Source organism: Canis lupus, chromosome 19 (genome assembly GCF_048164855.1).
Source record: "Canis lupus baileyi chromosome 19, mCanLup2.hap1, whole genome shotgun sequence".
Taxonomy (NCBI): domain Eukaryota; kingdom Metazoa; phylum Chordata; class Mammalia; order Carnivora; family Canidae; genus Canis; species Canis lupus.
This window is the reverse complement of record NC_132856.1, coordinates 9,086,614-9,102,906: the sequence shown is the minus strand read 5'-3', so window position 1 is coordinate 9,102,906 and position 16,293 is coordinate 9,086,614. Positions and strand designations below refer to the sequence as shown.

Here is a 16,293-nt window from a genome sequence, read left to right as displayed (position 1 = left end):
ATAGCTGCCTTGAGCTTAGATGAGGAGGCCTGGATGCCTGGGCTTTGGGGAAGGCTTCATGGAGTTGCTGAGGCTTAGCTGGGTTTTGCAGGGTGAATAGAAGTTTATGTGTTTGCCAGTGTAGTGAGTGAAGAGCATGCCAGGTGGAGGAAATAGCACAGATAAGAACCCAGACACCTGAAGCTATATGTTGAGGTTTGTAGACTTTACCTGCAGTGCTACTACCTGTGGAGGCTGGGGAAGGGTGGAGGACTTTGCTGAAGAAGTAGACAGGACCAGAACATCTGGTCAGTCACAAGCCTCTATGAAGTACCTACCCTATGTCAGGTATCATCGTAGGTTCTGGGATACGGCATGAACAAAACAAAAGACTTGCCTGGTGGAGCTGACATCATAGATAGCCAAATAAGCAGAAAGTATTAGGTTAAGTCAGGATTGGTCTGCTGAAGAAACAGCAAGCAAAAGTGTCACAGGATCAGGGAAGGCCTCTTTAAGGAAGTGGCATTTGAGCTGGACCTGAGAGGAGTGAGGGAGGCAGCCTTGTGGATATTGGGGATGAGCCCTTGGGCCAAAGGAGTAGCAGGAGCCGTGACCCTGTAGTGGGAGAATGTTTGAAGTGTTTGGGGAAGAGCAGGCAGCCAGTGAGGCTGGAACCAAGTGCGAAGGACTTCGGTGTCTTTCCGAGGGCTGTATCCATGGAATAATAGGATCAGATCTGGGATTAAGACTGATCACCCACGCTGCCAGGTGGACACAGGAGGCAGGGGCCATGGGGGCGCTTTCTTGGTCCAGGCGCATGAAATTGAGGTTTCCGCCTGGAGAGAAGGCAGGTGGGGTTGGGAAGTAGTGTCCTGACCTGTCAGGGAAGATAGGTAGAAACAGTCTTGTGGGGATGATGGTAATTCTGCTTGGCCATGCCACGCCCCAAGAGAGTAAGAGAGCTTGCCCTTCTGATCCATTAATGCCTCCCACCTACCCACTGGCACTAAGATACTTACTACCCACACACATCCTTGGTGGGCTTTTCCTAATGGGGGCAGATGGGAGACTCTAAATTTGCCTGGACTCTCTCGGCTTTTACACAGCAGTGGAAGCCAAGTTAGCAATAACCCTGAGTGCTTGGCCAGCACATTTGCTTTGTCCCCATAATCCTACTTCTGGAACTTTATTCCACTGGGGTGACCACACTAGTTAGAAACAGCATGCCAACAGCAACACTGTGTTAATTTAAAAAAAAAAAAGGACACATGTAAAATGTTCTAAAATATGATACTGATTAGATAAATTATGGTATATGTGCAAGAACTGCTAAAAAGGAATGAGCAGAAAATGTGTTGATGTGGAAAAAGATCTCTAAGGTAAAATGAAGTGGAAAAAGCACAGTGTAGAATGTTATATATAATATTATAATTAAAAAAATATATAGGGCAACCCGGGTGGCTCAGCATTTTAGCGCTGCCTTCAGCCCCGGGTGTGATCCTGGAGACCTGGTATCAAGTCCCACATTGGGCTCCCTGCATGGAGCCTGCTTCTCCCTCTGCCTGCATCTCTGCCTCTCTTTCTCTCTGTGTCTCTCATGAACAAATAAATAAAATCTTTAAATATATATATATATTTAAGTGTATGTGTATATATATATGTGTGTGTGTGTGTGTATATATATATATATATATATATATATATGCCATATTCCCATAGAATGTTTCTGGAAGGGTACATAGGAAGCTATTGACTGTGGTGATCACTCAAGAGTGGGATGGGGGCAAGCAAGGGTGTAGACAAAGTTTTATTTTTTGTTTTATACTTTTTTGTACTATTTGAATTTAAAAAAATTAAAACCAAGAACATGATGATTTCATAATTTTTTTTTTAAATAGGAGCTTGAGGAGTTACTGAATATACTGTCATTTATTATAATGATTCCCTCCTGAGTGACAAATCCCAATTACAACCCTGGTTTTACCTTAATAGTCATTATTTATTTATCTTACAAATCATTTTTGTTAACATTATCTGATTTAATTTTATAGCAGCGCACTGAGATTGGCAGAAGAAAGAAAAAAATCTCCATTATTCCATTAAACATAATCTTGGAGAAGCTGAGGGTTTGCCCAGTTCATATAATAAAACTCAAAACTCTTGGCTCCCGCTGCCTCCCCTCCCCAGGCAACCCTGGTTTCTCCAAAGGGCCCTGCTCTGGGGTGTGTGTGGGAGGATGCTGCCTCCCCCTACATGTGCTTCCCCATGGACTGAGGAATTGCTGCTGAGTCCTCACCACCAGAGAGGTGTTGGGGGCCCAGAGTTAAGGAGAAGAAAAAAGGGGTCCTGCTGAGATGTACAAGGTTTTACCATACCAGCCTCAGTGGAAAGGAGCAGGCCTGGGCAAGCCCTTCTCAGCTCTCAAGAGATGCACCAAAGCAAATCCAGATCGGCATTTTGCGTCCTCTTTATCCTAATTATTTAATATTTCACTGATGGCAATAGTAGTGAATGTCATGATTCAGACACAACAGCTGCATAAATGTGATATGTTTGTGTATCACATATTAAATATATGTTTTCATCAGTTCAGGCTGCTATAACAAAAATACCACAGGGCTGGGTGGTTTAAACATTTTATTTCTCACAGTCTCAGAGGCTGGAAGTCCAAGATCTAGGTGGTGACAGATTTGCTGTGTCATGAAAACTTATTTCCTAGTCATAGATGGCCGTCTTCTTGTGTGTCCTCATGTAGTGGAAGGGGCAGGGAACTCCCTGGAATCCCTTTTATGAGGATACTAGTCCTTTATTAGGATTCTATCCTCATGACCTAATCGCCTCCCATGGCCCCATCTCCTAATACCATCACCTTGGGGATTGGGATTTAATGTATGAACTTTGAGTCTGTTGTAGCATGTTCCTCCTGGACCCACCTCCTAAGAAAAAAACTATTAACAATTCAGAGTCTCTTCCTCCCAGTATTTTCCCATACATTTAGTATCATTCTTCTTAACTTTTCTTTTTGTCCTATTGATGGAAATGAGTTCCCAGTTTCAGGAATTAAATTCTATTAAAGGTCAACTGCATTTTACAGAAGTGGGTTCTCCAGTGGACACTTGGATTTCCCTTTTGTAAAAATAGTTCTTTGTTTTTTGCAGAAAACGTAGAAAGCATGTTTAAGTAAAAGAAGGAAAAAGAATACACATGAGAGGATTTCAATTTCCACACTGCTTAGGCCGAGAGGGATTACTTGTGGCTCCCTTATTTCCAGCAGGTAGGCCCTGGTAACCACCCCTGAAGCAGGACCTAGACCTCCCATTCAAGGAGCAGCATGCAGCACTTCCCCACTGCCAGTGATGGAGGCCCAAGGGAAAGGGTCCCCCTCACCCCTGTTGTGAGCTCTCTGCCCTCAGTTGTCAGCACTGGGGTACCTGCTTGCATAGAGCCCTCGCCACAAGAAGGACCATAGCTCAGAGTCCTGCTGATGATACAGATTGAACACAACTCTGAAAGCAGAGCTTAGGGTAGAAGCACTGCTTGTATACAGAATTACTGAAGTGCTCTTTGAAAGAACAGTGATGTGATATGGAGACACAGAGACCTGGGCTTTGGGGCCAGACAGCAAGAATTTGAATCCTGTTGCTGTCATGGATTAGCCTTGTGTTCATCACTTAAGTCTCTGTGATGCGCTTTCCTTGCCTGAAGAATGGGAGGAAGAGACAGTAATTGGGCTTAGTAAGTGCTGAAGAGCTATGATCTACTACTATTATCTTTTGTTGGTTGGTGGAGTAAAGATATTTGTATATAAAATCAGCCACGAGTGTTTTTGTTTTCACAAACACAAAAATCGCGGATGTCTTACACTAAATAATAGGACGTAGCAGTGTACTGAACCAGAGGGGCTTTGTCTGAGGTTCCTTTTATGTCTTGTTGGGTAGAGCAAGGGAAGGGAAGCACTGCCTGTGTGCTGGCCCTGAACATGCCCTCTAGCTGTGCTATTTCAATTTAATCCACCCACCCGGGGGATAAATGATATAGCATCCCTTAGGGGTCCTCATCCCACACAGGGGTTTCTGAGGCAGAGAGAAGTTAAGGGACTTGTCCAAATGGACCCTCAGCAAGCCAGAGCCAAACCTGGGCTGAGAGCAGACCTCTCCAATTCCACCTGCTTCCCTTCGCCCCTCCAGGTCCCTCCTGCCTGTGTCATTAATATGACAGCAGCTGCCTGTTTTATCCTGTGACAGAATGTGACTGGCATGTCCTTTCTCTCTGCAGGCTGGTGGACCTATGCTCTTGAAAGAATAGTTTTTTTTAGCAGAGGAGGAGATATAATTGATGGAGAGAGGGAGAAACTAATGGGGAATGAAGAGAAAGCTCTGGTACCCAGCAAAAACAAAATAGAACCACCTTTTGGGTTACATCTTTACTGGATTTCAAGAGATTCCCCTAGGAAAAGGCTTGAACCTTGGTTTTAGAAGAATAGTATGGTTTCCAGCTGAGCCAGGTATTGCATGTGACACTGGCAGACTCTGATCTGCTGTGATGACAGATGTAAATTGATGCTGGCCTCCTGGAGTATAGCTCATGGCCTTGTAGCTGGTGGCATAGGCGTTTAATGAATGACTTTAATTAAGACACAGGCTCAAAATAATGCATAAGAGGCTGTTACCAAATTTTAGTGCATTACCTCTATTCTAGATGATTCTTTAAAAAAGATTTTATTTGCTTATTTGACACAGAGAGAGAGACAGAGAGAGACAGACAAAATGTGTACATGCAGGGGAAGCAGCAGGCAGAGGGAGAGGGAGAGAGACTCATCTCTCACAGAACAGGGAGCCGAATATGGGGCTCGATCTCAGGACCCTGAGATCATGACCTGAGCCAAAGGCAGACGTTTAACCAACTAAGCCACCCAGGCACCTCTATTCTAGATGATTTTTAATGAAATTACAAGAAAATATTTGAAAGTCCCCAGATTTACACACACACACACACACACACACACACACACACACACACATACACACACTGTCTGCCCTACACTGCTCCTGGAAGGCATCCAGGATGTGGAAAAAGCACCAGAACTGGGGGATTGGACTCTTCCACTGACTGGTGGGGCCCCTGGGCATGTGATTTGGAACCTCTGTTCCCTCATTGGTGAAATGAGTATACCCCAACCCCTCAAGGTGTAAAGTGATGATGGTGGGTGGTAAGTAACTGGCCGGTGGTAGTGCCTCTCCCTCCTGTATCCAGCCTGCTGTCCCACCACCCTCCTCCCCAATAAGGTGACATTCAAAGGATAGAGATCTCCTGGTGGGATATACTGGAGCTGGGAACAGATCCCCACTCTCTGCCCTGATCTCCTCCTTCATCCAGGGCTTTTCCTGATGGCAGGTGTGCCTTTCCTGCTTGCTGTCCCTCCATGGCAAACAGTGGCTCTTTGCCAACCTTGACACAGAACATTCCAGAGGGGCCAGGGGTGGCAAAGATGGTCAGACTTCATCAGAGCTTTTGGTGGCTGGTGATGCAGAGGTGTGGTACTGTGGGAGCCCTAGGGGCAGGGCTGGAAAGGTTTGGGCAGCACTATAAGACCATGCTGAATCCTGGTGAGGAGGAGAAAGGCTCCGGAATTGGAGGGTCCTGGGACTCCAGCCTTGGGTGGCAGGGTCCTCTCTACTACGTGGGATCCTTGTAACCCAGGTGAGGATGGGCTATGTTAAGAACCAGTGGGTTCCCAAAAGCTGTGGTAGCCTCTCTGTTGCTCAGCCTGCCCTTTCTGCACTTTGCCTCCTGACCTCCAGTACCTCTGTTCACATCCCACCATGAGGCACAAAGTTTTGGGGCCCTTCCCTGAGTTTTGATGCTCTAATAGTCCCTTCTTCTAGACACACACTCCTCTTTTCACTGCCTTCTACATCCCTAGATCTCACCCTCTTGCTAGGGGGACCAGAACAGGAGATTGGGATGTAAGTCCAAGGCTCTGCGACTCATCAGTCTGTGATCCAAGGAAAGGACAGTAATTACACGGAGCCTCCATTTCCTCAGGATGGCGAGAATAAAACAAGAGTGACAGTGCGCTGTTCCAGTGTGTTCTACATAATGCTAGGAAGTATTGCTCTGGAAAGGCAGAAATGTGGCAGAGGGTACTTCCTTCCTAACTTCTTAATAACCGAGTTATCATTTACATGCCATAGACTGCTCTCCTTTTGGTGTACAAGTCAGTGATTTTGAGTAATTGCCGATTGTGAGATCATCACAATACAGATTTAGGACATTTCCATCACCCTCTTCAGGGCTCTGGTACCCATTTACAGTTCATCTCCCTTCCCGCCTCCAGGCAACCACTCCTCCCCTTTCCCTCCCTCTTGATTTGCCTAGTTAGGACTTTGCATATAAATGGAGTCATTCAGTGTGGGTCCTTTGTCACTGGCTTCCTTCACTCAGCATAGTGTTTTCAAGGTTCATCCCTGTTATGACAGGTATCGCTACTCCAACCCTCTTTGTGGCTAAATCATTTCATGGATACACCACATTTTGTTTGTCTGTCAGTTGATGGATATTTGGGTGGCTTTCAGTTTTTGGTTGTTATGAATAACCTAGGGGTAGGATCTCTGAATTTTAGGTCTAGCTTTTTAAGAAACTGCCAAACCATTTTCCCATGTGGCTAAACCATTTTGCATTAGTACCAGAAATAGGTGATGTTCCATTTCTCCACATGCTTGAGGACACTTCTTAGTGTTATTTTGATTACTGCCATCCTAGCGGATGTGAAATAGTATCTCATTGTGGTTTTAATTTGCACTTTAATAGGAAACACTTCTGAATAAATTTGGGAAACATTGTACTAATCATAAAGGTATCTTTATTGCAGGACTTCTCAGAGCCTTTAATATTTTCATGATCATTGAGACTCTCAAAGAAGGGCTACAGTGTACATCATTTTCTCCAATGAGGGCCTGCTATGACCTGGGAACTCTGAGTGTCTTGAGGGATTAGTGTTCTTTGGAAAGCATTAGCCCAGGACAGGGGTCTAGAGACTACTTCTCCATCCAACTTTATTGCAAATAAAGTTTTATTGGAAGACAATCACACTCATTCATTTATAAATTGTGTATGGCTGCTTTCACATTTCAAGGACAGAGCTGCATAGTTGGGACAGTAACCATAGGGCTTGCAGAGCCTACAATATTTACTCTCTGGCCCTCTACAGAAAAAGTTTGTTGACCCCTATGTAGGACTTCCTGGTGCATACTAGATGCTCTCTTAACCTTTAGGTAAAAGGAGGGACTGACTCTAAGGACCGAGAAAGCACTTTGTGAGGCTTTGTCTTATTTGAGCTGGTGCTTAAAGGACAGGTGGAGTTTTTATAGCTTGGGTGAATTAAGAAAGACATTCCTGGCAGAGGGAACAACAGGAATGAATCCTTTAGTGAAGTCAGAGTGTGTTTGGGGGCTGGTGGGGACATCTGTGTGACCTAAGGGGATGTCTCAGGCCAACCTGGGTCCCTAGTTGTATTCCCTGAATGGCACAGTCCTGGCCCATCTTCTCCACAACCAGACAGTGAGTCCAAGCTCTAGAGTTGAACATCTTTCGCTTTAGGTTCTGCCTCCACCTCCCTGGGCATGTTAATTTGCCTAAGCCACAGTTTTCCTATGTGTAAATAACTGTCGTATTCCCCTTGGGAATAAGCATGAAGGAAATCGAAGCTATTATTAATGGTCCTTGTTATTATTATCTTTATATCCCTGGGTGGTAAGTTTTACTCATTGTTGTAGCTTTAGCCCTTAGGAGTTAGCACCTGATAACAACCTGCTGAGAGATTGAATGATGCAGAAACCTCCATTTCTTCACCCTGAGCCTCCAGTGGGTTTTGGGACTTCTGCCAAGGGCCCAGAGAAGCAAGCCCCCATATGTGGGGAGAGCTGGGGGCCTGCACTTCTTCCTTCCCAGAGAAGTGACAGCGGAACTCTGAAGGCAGAGAGATTCTGGAGGGGGCAGGCAGGGAAGGCACATTTGTTTTGGTGATGGGCCCTTTTTTGTTTGCTTGTTGCTTGGGGAGACCAGAAAGGAAGACCAGCGAGGCTATTTATAGCCTGGCCCCTCAGTGCCAGTTTTTAGGGCGGTCTCTGCGTCCCTGGCACCGCTTCCTCCGTGGCAGGTTAAAGAAAGGTGATGTGTTTGCCCGCTCCAGCTCCGTGCTGGACATTAAGATGAGGCCTCCCGGCTGGCCAGCCACGCTGGGAGCTGTTCCCACAGGGCCTCTCCCAGGCTCTCTGCGGGTGGGGGAGAGGGGCCTGGCTGTCTGCTCCCTCTTTGCTTTCCTGGTTCGGACCACTCCTGGCTCTGGAAGCTAGGGAAGCCCCAGGTGTGAGGCTGTTTCCTTCTCTCTGGACTCAGCCTCTCTGTGTATGAGACACTGAGAGGGGAATGAGCCTGATGCCTGAGGACTGGATTTGGGATTCCAGCCATTTCCCTAGGACTGTGAAGGATGGAGGAAGGGCCTTGAGTGAGGTGCATCCTCTGCCTGGGTCAATTTCTGGCAAGGCAGCAGTAGGGGGAGGGGTGTGGGTACCAGAAGAACCTGATTTCAAGTCCTAATCTGGGCAAGATGCTTTACCTCACTTGGCCTCAGTTTCCCTGCCCACAAAATGGGTCTAATAATGCCCTCACAATGAGGACTGAATGTAGCAAGCTGTAAGGGTGTTAGTGGCACCTACCATGGTCCCCTCCATTGTCAGCTCCACCTAGTTCTTTCCTGACAGTCTCTTAATTAGGATGGTTACTTTCAAACTGGCCTCTTGATTTTCCCCAACTCTTTCTCTCTGTTCCTGTAGGAAATGACAACATCTCCACCTGCAGATTCTTTCTTCTCTCCTCCCTTACACGCCATGCTGTCCTGTGTTTGACACCCCCCTCACCTATTAACTATCCCATTTGTACCAACCTGAAAACAAAACAGGCAGAAGTAAAACCGCTTTTGTGCTCTGTGTGGCCCTTTTAGCTACCACAGCCTCTGATCCATGAGACCTAACCTTTCCCCAAGAGCCACCTCAACGGGGTCCCACTGCATGTCTGCTCCCTACCCACGGCTGCCTGAAGTCTGCCCCACAGGGATCGGCTCTCCTTGCCTCACCACACCTTCTGGTCCCAAATCCCGCAACACCATCCCTCATGCCAGGCTGCCCTGCAGCACTTGGCAGATAGGCGGCTTCCCCTTCTGAAATGCCCTCTGCCTCCAGGGATGCCACCTTCTCCTATTGCTCCCCTGCCTTTCTGCTCACACTTGTGTCCCTCCTACAAGGGCTCCTCCCTTCCTCTCTCTGCCCTGTAAATGTTGGGGTTCTGGAAGCTCCTCTCCCTCTTCCAGGTCCTCTCCCTCCTCCTTCTCCTCCAGCTCTCCCCAGGCAGCCTCATGCTCTCCCAGCATACCTTGACAGTCTAGGTCTGAATCTCCTCCCTGCATCTCTTTTCTGAGCTTTACAGCAAGAGACCCAATTGCCTCTGGACATTGCAGCTTTCTGAGTGTCCTACAAGCACCTCAAAATCATCTTGTCTAAAAGGTTGATTCTTTACCACTTTCTCCTCCAACCTGCTTGACAATCACTCCTGCTCAGCTGAAGAACCCCCATCCATCCAGGTGTGAAGCTGGGTATCAGCTGAGACCCAGATTCCCTGCTACCCACCACTTCCAGGCAATCACCTTGTGCCTGTGCTATTTTCAAGCCCACTTGTTCCCCTCCAGGGCCATTCCCTTAACCTTGATCCAGACCCTCTCCCTTTAGTGTCCAAACTAAGGCAACCCTGCCCCATTCCACCCTTATTGTCCATTCTTCCTCCTGCAGCCAAAGAGAGTTTTCCAAAACATGTACATGATGGGGTTTCACTCCTATTTGAGATTCCACTAGGCTTCTGTTGCCCTCAGCTCCTCAGCAAGGCTCATAGTCTAGCCCTTGCTCACACCCAGCCCTGTTCTCACCCCTGCCTCTCACCCCAGCTTCTGCTACCCTGCCCTGATGTGCTGTGCTCTTCCCTGGCCTCACTGAGACTTTGTTCCAGCCTCTTGTACCTGGTGGCCTTTCTGCCCCAAATGCTCCCACCTCTTCTTTGCTAATTCTCCTCCTACCCTCCAGGACCCCCTGGCTCAGTCCCATTTTCACATCCACATCATGATACTGGCCATATCCCCAGTGAGTGTCCCTGCTTTTCTCTGTCCTTATCCTCTCCATGCCTGGTTCTGTTTTCTTGTTTGCTTTCCCCATTAGAACATGAGCTCTTGGGGGCACCTGGGTAGCTCGGTGGTTGAGTGACTGCCTTCGGCTCAGGTCGTAATCCCGGGTCCTGGGATCGAGTCCTGCATTGGGCTCCCATCAGGGAACCTGCTTCTCCCTCTGCCTATGTCTCTGCCTCTCTCTCTGTGCCTCTCATGAACAAATAAATAAAATCTTTTTTAAAAAAAGAACATGAGCTCTTTACAGATCCCCAAGTGTAACAGTGGCACACTAAAGATGCCTTGATAAGTGCTACTTGAATAAATTAATACATGTATGAAGGACATATGTTGTGTACTATTTACGTTATACACAAAGACATGTAACATAGCTTTGGGGCATGCATTTTCCAACAGCTTTAAGACAGGAAGGCAGCAATTTTAGTGTTACGGGGGAATCTAGGAGCTAGCATTGGGGCTGAATGTGTGGGCTTTGGAGTCAGGAGCCCTGAGTTCAAATCCCAGCTCTGCTCCTTGCTCCTGGTATGACTTTGGGAAATTATTTAATTTCTCAGCACCTAAGTTTCTCCATCTTTGAAATGATGGTGATTGTACTTAACTTTAAGGATTGTGGGGAGGGTTAGATAATGCTTGAAAACCTATCAAAGGGAGATATTGTCATTCCCATTTTATAGATGAAGAAGCTGAGAGTCAGATGTGATGTCCTTTACCCAAGGTTACACAGCTGGTAAGGAGCAGAGCTCGATTTAAACCCAGCCCATCTCTGTATGTGCCAAGGACTGGGGAAGCAGAGACATCATACCTCCAAGCTCTAAAATTTTAGTCTCTGAATAATAATATTCAGAAATATTCTGCATTTATGGCCTGAAAGAGATGCCTCATGAAGGATCAGCTTCCCTTCCTGGCTCATAGTAGGTGTTCAGTGTAACTCAAATAAATGCCTCCAAAGAGTTCCATCTAGTCTTCAACAATTCCCGTTCCCTGGACAGTGTCAGGAGGTCTGTTCCTTGGTCCTTTTTTTTTGCCAGGGTTTGGCAGCAAACTCTTCCTTATTCAGACCTTTCTCCTGTCCCAGCACTTCTTGGGGGAGGGTCATTAAGAAAGCTTTTTCCCAGGAAGAGCTGTGCCTTCTCCAAGTCTCCGGAGTTGAGTGCCTCAGCCCCTGGACTCTCAAAGGCTGCCCTTGTGGGTTTCAAAACAACCCACAGCCCCACAGGCTGAGAACCTGGCCCCCGAGCCCCCTATCTTTAGAAACCTAAGGTCAAGTCAGCTCTGGTAAAACCTAAAGAAAATAATTTGAGGATGTTTTCAAATAGTGTCTGGTGGAACAAAAGGGCAATTCATCCTGCATAGCTTTTAGTAATCTGCTTCCCATTCTGGGAATTAGATTGTTCAATTAAGCGAGAGGGCGCCGAGGCAGGCTGCATGACTCAAAAGTTTGCAGCATCCAAAATGTGGAAGGAGAGGGGACCTGAGCCAGCTCCCTCCTGGCTGCTTTGCCCCCTTTGCTATCCTTCTACCCCCACCCCCCATGCTGTTTCCAGGTTTCAAACTCCGGTTCAGAAAACAACTACATCAACAAGAAGGCATGTGTGTATGTGCACCCCTGCTAGCTAGGGACCTCATGTAAGTGTTTCTTTAATGAAAAATTCAGAGCCTGGAGTGGACTGGGAAAAGCACACCATCTGCCCTGGCCCACTTTCTTTCCTGTGTGGACTTAGCCTTTCTCATTCACCAGCTGATGGGCATTCAGGATGCTATTGGGGGCAGTTTGCAAGGTGGTAGATATATGTCAGCTAGGAGACTCTTTATCTGGAAACCAGGTACTTGATGAGCACCCTGAGGTGCAGAATTTCAGGAGTCAGTGGGTGCATCACAGTATTTTGGGGGAGAGAAAGTCCAGCCCTTCAGTAGCTTCTCAAAGGATACCAGACGCTGTCCCCAGGTCCTCTTCAAAAATACTATTCAGGGATCCCTGGGTGGCGCAGCGGTTTGGCGCCTGCCTTTGGCCCAGGGCGTGATCCCGGAGACCCGGGATCGAATCCCACATCGGGCTCCCGGTGCATGGAGCCTGCTTCTCCCTCTGCCTGTGTCTCTGCCTCCCTCTCTCTCTCTCTGTAACTATCATAAATAAATAAAAAATAAAAAAAGCAGGCATCCTTAAAAAAAAAAAATACTATTCAAACGGAGTTTGTAGGTCACTCTTTCATTGCCAGGAAACTCTACTTCTGTGGTGCTCAAGCCACATGCATAAAGCAGTCCTTGGGGAAATGTGGCATAATTAAGCTTCCAGGGAGTCATATGGAAAAAATACAGATTCAGTGGGTCTGGGACAGGGTGCAGGAATTTTTGTATTTTTATTGAGCACTCCCCAAAGACTATGCTCTGAGGCATGCTGCTCTGTTATGATAATAGTCTTAAAGGTTTTATTTAATGGCCTGTAGTTTTTAAAGGAATTAAAGCCAGAGGCTACTAAGATTTAAGAAACAAAACACAAAAAATGTTGCTGGGGCACCTGGGTGGCCTAGTTGGTTAAGCATCTGACTTTTGGTTTCTGCACAGGTCATGATCTCAGGGTCTTGAGATTGATCTGAGCACAGAGCCTATTTGAGATTTTCCCTCCCTCTCCCTCTGCCCTTCCTGTTCCTGTTCTCTCCACTCTCTCTAAAATAAAGAAATAAATCTTAAAAAACAAAAAAAAAAACTGTTCTAACTATGTGATTGTCTACTTCCTTAAATAACTTGGACTTTTTTTGGTCTGACTTATACTAGTAGAGGGCAAAAGTCATACATGCTTACCTTTTTGTCCGCAGTATTAATATAGTGCCTGGTACATAGTAGATGCTCAGTAAATGTGTATGTAAGTGGATTTTCCCACTTCTGGCTCTAGGTCTGAAAGCTGGCTTCCTTTCAAGTAAATCCACAGCCCAATTTTGTTTGGGGGCCTGCCTGATTTCTCCAGCAGGGACTGGGGCCGGAGGGAGCCTGTAGACCAGTGCTAATTGGTGTCATTGGGTAATTAATGCAGAATCAGGCCCTGAGCAGATTCCCAGGGAGACAGACACTGAGGAAGGCTTTCATGCTTGGTGGGATGGGAGCTGCTTGCTCAAAGGACGTTCCCAGAGAGCTGAGACAACTGGCGTGGTCCAGCGGGGGTGGTTTGGCAGCCAGAATGGGGTTCGTGGAGCGAGTTTGGAGGGGGTTTGTGTTGGTGCCATGGTTCTGCACAATATGGAGCGTGGCGAGTTTGACTTTAAAGAAACACAAACCCCAGGCATGGGCTCTGGGAGCCAGGCCTGTGTCAACCCTGAAGAATTGATGGGTTCTAAAGGAAGACTGTGGCTGGCGGCATTGGCTCAGCATAGCCAGGGGTCCTCCCCATCTTGTGGCCTGGGTCCTCTGGGATACCCCTACTCTCAGCATGCTATTCAAGGCTCCTGGGGATACTCCTCTGTTTTCCTTTTCTGCTTTTCCCTTTTGATCTCTGTGCTCCAGTATTCCCCAGGTAACCCATGCTCTGTTTTCTGGCTATCCCCTCTGTCTAAAACAGCCTTAACTCCCTCTCTCTCCTGACTAAATTCCATCATCCTTCAGAGTTTAACTCAAATATCACTTCTTCCAGAACGATTTCCCTGAATCTTCTACATCAGGATTGGTTGGGTTTTGCCATAATAAAACACTTCCAAAGATCTCAGTAGTTTAAAGCAATAGAGTTGCTTTCTTACTCACGCAACATCTTTGACAAAGGGCAGCAGGAGGGTTCATGTAGTCACTTGGGAACTCAGGCTTCTAGAGGCTTCATCTTGACATATTCCCTGTCATGACAACAACAGTAGGGAAAAGGAAACATGGCGAACCACACCACCTGGCTCTGGTGCCATTGGCCAAAGCAAGTTTGATGGCCACTATTTAGTTTGGCAGGCCAGGGATATATAATTTCACCTGCTGAAGGAGGGACCCCGCATCCGGGATGTGTATGGACAGTCCTTCAGTCTCCCAGCAACCTCAAGATAGGCTAGATGCTTCTTGGTCTTTTCAAAGCCCCCACACTTCCTTTGCTGTAGTCTTTGCCACGCTCACCATAAACCATCTGCTAACTGTCCTGTCTTTTCCCCTTTGAGCGAATCCACAAAGAGGGCTAGGTCTTACTCCTCTCTGGCACCCTCATACCCAGCCCTGGGTTTGGCTCAGAAGAAGTGCTTGGCAAAGGGTGGAGGGCAGGTAAATGAATCAGTGGCCCATCCTGCCCTTCTATAGCACTAGCTTTGCCCAGGGTGGGGTCAGGGTGGGTCTCAAGCCCCTGTGACTCTCCCCCCTCCCCTCTGCAGGCGCCGGGTCTTGGCCATCTCAGATGGGATCGAGCACATTGGGAACCTCCGCTGGGAGCTGGCTTTGTGTCTCCTGGCAGCCTGGACCATCTGCTACTTCTGCATCTGGAAGGGGACCAAATCCACAGGAAAGGTAAGAGGTGTATCATCAAGCAACTAGCCATGGGTAGGGGAGGATGTGAGGTGTCCTTGTATGAGATCACAGGTGACCCAGAGAATGCCAAGGAGTTCACATTGCAAAAGTCAGCTCTTCTGTTGGGAGTTAGGAGGAGCACTGGACTGGGAGTCCACTCTGGAGCCCACAGCTAGAATCCCAGTGTACTAATTCCTTGCCACACACCTCAGACCTATTCAGTTCTGCCTCCTGAGCCTCAGTTTACTCATCTGTGCAATAACAAAGCCTGTCCTGTCTTATTGAGAGCTGTGCAAGGAAAGGAGAGGTAAAGTGCTTTGAAAACTGGAAGTACTAAACTATCACCATGTAGTTTTTGTGATGAAGACACATGCTCCAGGTATGTGTGAGGGCAGGAAATGCTGGCTGCCTACCCTGATAGGCCCCAAGACCTCACCCACCTGGAGTCTGTGGAGGGGAGGGCAGATGCTTCCATCTTGTCGCCTAGCTGTGCCATCTGTACCCCATAGCTCTGGGGCCTGTATCCCCTCAGGGAAGAGAAATGGGAGGAGGCAGCCAGCTCTCACCAGGCCTGGCTAAGAAGTTACTACAGGCACCTGGCCAGAACCTAAAGCATGACCTCACCTATGGGCCAGGGAGGCTTGAAATGTTGGGGAGCATGGGGACATCTTTAGCACAGCCATCTATACCACAAGGATCAATACAGAGGTTATACATGTAGCTCATGGACAAAGGTAGCCCACTCACATGTTTTATTTAAGAAAAGGAAGTAAAGAATTAGATGCCAACATTTGAAAATCTGGAGATTAGATTTCATGTTGAAAAAGGAAATGTGATTCTGGTATCCTTTGGAAAGTTGAAAGGTGGGATGCCTGGGTGGGTCAGTGGTTGAGCATCTGCCTTTGACTCAGGTTGTGATCCCAGGGACCTGGGATCAAGTCCCACTTCAGGTTCCCCACAGAGAACCTGCTTCTCCCTTTGCCTATGTCTCTGTGTGTCATGAATAAATAAATAAAATCTTTAAAAAGAAAAAAAAAGTTGGAAGATTTGGCGATACTGGGCCTGCATACCTGCACAGCAGCATTTGGCTGAGCTGAGCAGCAACCACCTCCTTCTAGAGATACTCTGGTTGGCCACAGTCCCCACCATTCCCTATTGCCTTGACTATCTGGCTGAATATCAGTGCTAATAGTTTCCTCATTTGTGCTGTTCCATTTTTTTCTTGTGGGAAAGAGAACATGAAGCTTTTCTTATTTCTGGCTCACCAAGACCATGTCACTCCTTACCTGCCTGTTTCCAGTAGATATCACCTTCATTCTAAGCTGTTGGCTGGGTCGGGGCTAACAATCAACCTCTAAGGAAGTGGGGACTTAATAACTCTTAATAGCCATCCAAAAGATGGTTCCCTCAGCTCCCACAGGGGTAAGTGTTTGACAGGTGGATGGACCTGCTAGAGGGAACTTAGGAGAGCAGAAAACAGATACCAACAAGCCCCCATGCTATGGGGTACTAGAAAGGAATCATAATGTGCCTGGGGGATGAGAAAGATCCTGTCCTATTAGCCAAGATGATTTTGCTGATCCTTGCTTTCTCTAGTTTGTCTCATGAAAGCAATAGGATTTTTC

General features: G+C 47.2%; 1 protein-coding gene across 1 annotated transcript in view; it reads left to right on the top strand.

The window, feature by feature from the left end:
- SLC6A11 (solute carrier family 6 member 11) overlaps nucleotides 1-16,293 on the top strand; it is a 128,867-nt gene that overhangs the window by 14,002 nt on the left and 98,572 nt on the right. Inside the window, exon 5 of the mRNA XM_072785112.1 lies at nucleotides 14,536-14,668. Within this exon, the coding sequence (XP_072641213.1) occupies nucleotides 14,536-14,668 (133 nt within the window). The remainder of the gene's footprint in view (nucleotides 1-14,535; nucleotides 14,669-16,293) is intronic.